The sequence below is a fragment of the Chlorocebus sabaeus genome, chromosome 10, assembly GCF_047675955.1.
Source record: "Chlorocebus sabaeus isolate Y175 chromosome 10, mChlSab1.0.hap1, whole genome shotgun sequence".
Taxonomy (NCBI): Eukaryota; Metazoa; Chordata; class Mammalia; order Primates; family Cercopithecidae; genus Chlorocebus; species Chlorocebus sabaeus.
Genome location: NC_132913.1, coordinates 121,137,760 through 121,143,938, shown reverse-complemented (window position 1 = coordinate 121,143,938; position 6,179 = coordinate 121,137,760). Strand labels below are relative to the sequence as shown.

The 6,179-nt window shown below is 38.5% G+C and overlaps 1 protein-coding gene across 1 annotated transcript; it reads right to left on the bottom strand.

Annotated features, from left to right (window-relative positions):
* Positions 1–3,363: 3,363 nt before the first annotated feature.
* Positions 3,364–5,806, bottom strand: LOC119625276 (UDP-glucuronosyltransferase 1A8-like). The gene is given in 4 exon segments (XM_038001347.2): positions 3,364–3,414; positions 4,952–5,560; positions 5,562–5,632; positions 5,635–5,806. Coding segments are annotated over 4 exon segments (903 nt in total).
* Positions 5,807–6,179: the final 373 nt, after the last annotated feature.

Here is a 6,179-nt window from a genome sequence, read left to right as displayed (position 1 = left end):
AGCATTCCTATACAGTAGTAATAGAAAAACAGAGCCAAATCATGAGTAAACTTCCATTCACAATTGCTACAAACAGAATAAAATACCTAGGAATACAACTTACAAGGGATGGGAGGGACCTCTTCAAGAAGAACTACAAACCACTGCTCAAGGAAACAAGAGAGAACACAAACAAAGGGAAAAACATTCCATGTTCATGGATAGGAAGACTCAATATCATGAAAATGGCCATACTGCCCAAGGTAATTTATACATTCAATGCTATCCCCATCAAGCTACCATTGACTTTCTTCACAGAATTAGAAAAAACTACTTTAAATTTCATATGGAACTAAAAAAGAGCCTGCAAAGTTAAGACAATCCTAAGCAAAAAGAACAAAGCTGGAGGCATCACGCTGCCTGACTTCAAACTATACTACAAGGCTACAGTAACCAAAACAGCATGGTACTGGTGCCCAAACAGATATATAGATCAACGGAACAGAATGGAGGCCTCAGGAATAACATCACACATCCCCAACCTTCTGATCTTTGACAAACCTGACAAAAACAAGAAAAGGGGGAAAGATTCCCTGTTTAATAAATGGTGCTGGGAAAACTGGCTAGCCATATGTAGAAAGCTGAAACTGGATCCCTTCCTTACACCTTATAGAAAAATTAACTCAAGATGTATTAAAGACTTAAATGTAAGACCTAAAACCATAAAAACCCTTGAAGAAAACCTCGGCAATACCATTCAGGACATAGGCATGGGCAAAGACTTCATGACTAAAACACCAAAAGCAATGGCAACAAAAGCCAAAATTGACAAATGTGATCTAATTAAACCAAAGAGCTTCTGCACAGCAAAAGAAACTATCATCAGACTGAACAGGCAGCCTACACAATGGGAGAACATTTTTGCAATCAATCCACCTGGCAAAGGGCTAATATCCAGAATCTACAAAGAAGTCAAACAAATTTACAAGAAAAAAAACAACCCATTCAAAAGTGGGCAAAGGATATGAACAGACACTTCTCAAAAGAAGACATTTATGCAGCAAACAGACATATGAAAAAAATACTCATCATCACTGGTCATCACAGAAATGCAAATCAAAACCACAATGAGATACTATCTCATGCCAGTTAGAATGGCGATCATTAAAAAGTCAGGAAACAACAGATGCTGGAGGGGATGTGGAGAAATAGGAACGCTTTTACTCCGTTGGTGGGAGTGTAAATTAGTTCAACCATTGTGGAAGACAGTGTGGCAATTCCTCAAGGATCTAGAACTAGAAATACCATTTGACCCAGCGATCCCATTACTGGGTATATACCCAAAGGATTATACATCATGGTACTATAAAGACACATGCACACATATGTTTATTGCAGCATTATTGACAATAGCAAAGACTTGGAACCAACCCAAATGTCTATCAATGATAGACTGGATAAAGAAGATGTGGCACATACACACCATGGAATACTATGCAGCCATAAAAAAGGATGAGTTCATGTCCTTTGCAGGGACATGAATGAAGCTGGAAACTATCATTCTCAGCAAACTATCACAAGGACAGAAAACCAAACAGCGTATATTCTCACTCATAAGTAGGAATTGAACAATGAGAACACATGGACACAGGGAACATCCCACACCAGGGCCTGTCAGGGGGTGGGGGGCTGGGGAAGGGATAGCATTAGGAGAAATATCTAATGGAAATGATGAGTTGATGGGTGCAGCAAACCAACATGGCACATGTATACCTATGTAACAAACCTGCACATTGTGCACATGTACCCTAGAACTTAAAGTATAATATAAAAGACTGACACAAATTTCTCTTTTAAAAATGTTTTCTTTAAAGACAGGAAAAAGGGATAGATGAATCAGTTCAGCAAAATAGTGAAAATTATTTAACCTAAGATTGATATACGGGTGGTCATGACACTAAGTCTCTCCTTTGTGTGTGTTGGAACACTTTGAAAATAAAAACTTGAAGTAAACAATTTTAGTGGGAGGCCTTACTCTTGTCCACCAAAAGCTAACTTTGAATTTGGATCTTGAACTGGAGCCAGAAACTTAGAGCAATGGGGGAAGCACAGATCTTTTCTTGCTCTGTAACCATATCCCATCCCCAGGTCTGCAGAGCTGAACCTACCATGGATGGTATAGACGGAGCCTGAATTCTTTTCACCTAAAACCAGTCATCAATTCTGTTGGAACTAACCAAAAATTCAAAGAGACTAGGAGTGACTTCCTCTTTTTCTCATTAAAACTATTTCAATGTTCTGCTGAATTGTTTACACATCATTAATCAACACACACATTAGAACGCTGAAATGTAAAAGAACAACGACACCAAATTATATAGTTTAAAAGTTTGTCCCCTCCAAATCTCACGTTGAAATTTGATCCCTGACGTTGGAGATGGGGTCATCTGCCATCCTTGTTAAAGTATTTAATTACATTCCTGGATGTAATTCTCCCGGATAGGCTCAAGGAGATTTTGTTACAGGAGACCTTCAAGAAAATCCCCTGTGCAGGGTCTGGGACACCGCACACAAACACACCTGCATATACACAAACACGTACATGTGCAAACACGTACTCTATCATTAAGTAATGCTCCCTTCTCATCAGACAGATGAGACTCAGACTCTGAATCCTGTTTCCCAACAAGATGTAACCAACTGCATGCTTTTCCCAGACACATCCTGGCCTCTGAAACAAGGAAGGAACAATATGCAGTGTCCATCCTTCTTTCAATGACAGTTGACTTTTACTTTTGTGGTTGGGCCACATCCAAGGCTCTTGACAGAAAGCCCTCTTTCAGATCTGAATTCCTCTGTGAGAAATCTGCTGGATTTATGGATATAATCATAAATATATACGTTAATATACATAACCCTCTGCAACTATAAAAACTTTCATACATGTATATTCTTTAATAGATATATAAACACATTTATTTCTTATCTCATAAAAGATTTATAATAAAAATAAATGGAACCATATAGAGTTTAATGTTTCATTTTTTATGTATATCTCCCTATCACAGGTGATATAAAATCATATATAGGGTTTTATATCTCTAAAGGCCTCTGGGTGACCCTGTGAGCCATAATGAACTCAGTGTGGGTTCAGGAAGTGGCAGAGCCTCACCCTCAGCCAAAGATGTGGTGTGTAGGCAACACATGGATGGTGCTTGGTACTGTAATTAATGGGGGATGAAGAGGAGAAAAGTGCTTTGATAAGTCCAACCTCTTAAGAGTCCTTCAACTTGCATCTCCTAGCCCGGTCTGGCCAAGAACTGAAAGTCATGCCTAATTTTGAAAGGCCTACAACTGTAGTCTTCCTGCTTTTTAGAAAGAGCATTATTTCACTTTCCCATGAGTAGGCTGAAAGGTCACTCTTTTACCAAATATCTGCCAATGAGAGATATGACTGTGTTACAAAGTCTACTGAACCTTGTAAGCAGTCACAGCAATAGACAAAAATGTATACTCCATCCCTAATAAAATAATATAATGAGATGAGACACCAAGTGATTCATCTGGATTTAGCAACTGTGCATTTGCCAGAATCTTATTCTGGTATTTTTCAAGGATTTTTCAGTCAAAAGTGACCGAATTCCTATTGAAACTGGCTACTCTAACAACATTACTCAGTAACGTTTTGGAAGTATATGCTCCAGCAAAGCAAAAGAAGCAGTATAAATATCAGAGAAGGGAATTACTTGCAGATGGTAGGGTATATTGTACATCTAATGCATACTAAAAAATAATTTAAAAAGTTAGTACGGTGGCTCAAGCCTGTAATCCCAGCACTTTGGGAGGCCGAGACGGGCGGATCGCGATCACGAGGTCAGGAGATCGAGACCATCCTGGCTAACCCGGTGAAACCCCGTCTCTACTAAAAAAATACAAAAAACTAGCCGGGCGAGGTGGCGGGCGCCTGTAGTCCCAGCTACTCGGGAGGCTGAGGCAGGAGAATGGCGTGAACCCGGGAGGCGGAGCTTGCAGTGAGCAGAGATCCGGCCACTGCACTCCAGCCTGGGCGACAGAGCGAGACTCCGTCTCAAAAAAAAAAAAAAAAAAAGTTAGTAATGTGGCTGGATACAAGACACATGTGCAAAAACCCCAATAGTCAGTTAAATGTAGAAATGGAAAATTTGCCCTGTAAAAAAATAGTTTCAAAAATAAAAAAATGCCAAGGAATAAATATTAATAACAAACATAAAATGCGCATATAGTGAAAAATTTTATTTATGTATATAAAACAAGATCTGAATAAATAGTGAGACTTACATATTCCTGAACAGGATGACTTAATAGTAAAAAGATGCCAATCCTTCTCAATTCAGGAAAACCCTATAACCCTACGTGTAAGACTCTAGTCTATTAAGATAAAAGCAAGAATATAGAAATATATTCACATAAGGAAATTATTAAAGAGTGTTTACATGGCCTTATTCATAAAAGCAAAAAATGGAAAATGCCTAAAGATATATCAATACTAATTGGTTAAAAAAACTACATAGCATCCAAAGTAAAGACTATTAAACGAACTTGTCAAATCTGTTTGTATTTGTCTATAAAGGAATCTATTATTTACTGGCAAATGAAAAATGCAAGGTAAAGAAATATATGTCTAACCTAATACAAGATTTTATTTTAACAAAATAGGTATCAGAATTTACATTAGATATTGCGTATAACTAAAATGCTTTTTTTTTAATGAAAAGAATGTACACAAAACTGCTAAGAGCATTTCCTCTAGGGGTCACAAAAATTAGCAATAAAGGGAAGTTATATTTCTTACTGTTGTTTTTGGTGCTTTTCTAAACATGGTACTCAAAAATGTAGGCTGAATAGGACCTATAATTTTTAAATTATATATACACAACTAAAACGCTTTTTTAATGAAAAGAATGTATGCAAAACTGCTAAGAGTATGACTTACCTTAGGCAATGGCTTTCCCTGATGGCAGTTGATACCACCAATGAAGACCATGTTGGGCATCACGGGTTTGGGATAGTCCAAAACAAAGTCCGTTCGCAACAACCAAATTGATGTGTGGCTGTAGAGATCATATTCCGTGACAGGTGTTTGGAGAATTTCAGAGGCTATTTCTAGGGCACTTTTGAAAAAATACTTGCAAAATAAATGTTCCTCCAAGTGCATGACATGGTTCCATACTCTCTCCTTGAAAGTCATGGCATCTGAGAACCCTAAGAGAATTCTGGGGACATAGGAAAGAGGAGCAGGGCACTGTGCACCTTCTTCAAGATAGTGGCAAGCTATTCCCCTGGCAAAGACCACAGAGGGGAGGGAGAAATATTTGGCAACAATTAAGCCACAGGCATCAAAAGGATCCAGAAACACCGCATCAAAAGAACTCTCCTTTAAGTATTCTACTAATTTTTGGTCATTAAACAAACTCCTGCAATGCGAAAAAAATAAATCAAAAAAACCATTGGATGAACTCAGAAATAGAGAAAAGAAACTTCGTAATTGTGCTTTCCATTGAGCATGGGCGAAAGTCATGAACTCCCGGTCCAGATCCTCCAGAGTGTATGAGGTTGAATAAGTCTTCACTGTGCAATTCAGTGATCTTCCCAGTTGCCAACTCACCTCTGGCATGACTACCACCACCTCATGCCCCCTGAGGATAAGTTTCTCCACCACCGACTGCATAGTGAACCAGTGGCTCCCATCCATGGGTACTACTAGCAGCTTCCCTGCCTCAGCAAATCCACAGGTCAGCAGCAGAGAAACACATAGGAGAACAGGGCTGGTCCACCGTGTGCAAGCCATCAGAGAACTGCAGCCCGAGTCAGCAGCTGGGTTTCTAATCTCCTATGATACAGTAGGCGGAAGAAGTACAGGCACAAAACCTGACCTCAATAGAGGGTGTGTATTTATCCTTTCATAAAAAAAAAAAAAAAAATTCATACTCACTGCCAATGATTTACTCCTAAGAACAAGAATATATGAGTATCATTTGTTGAGATACCTACTTGTATGTTTTCCAGACAAGACTATCTTATGGTCTCTGCCTTGGACAGATCATGCCCAGTGCTGCAATGTGAGTTTAGAAACAGAATTACTAAGCAATGTTTTTGGACCTTGAAAATTCAGAAAGATAAAGTGAAAGTAAATTTGAATAAAGCTAATATTTTTGGAATTT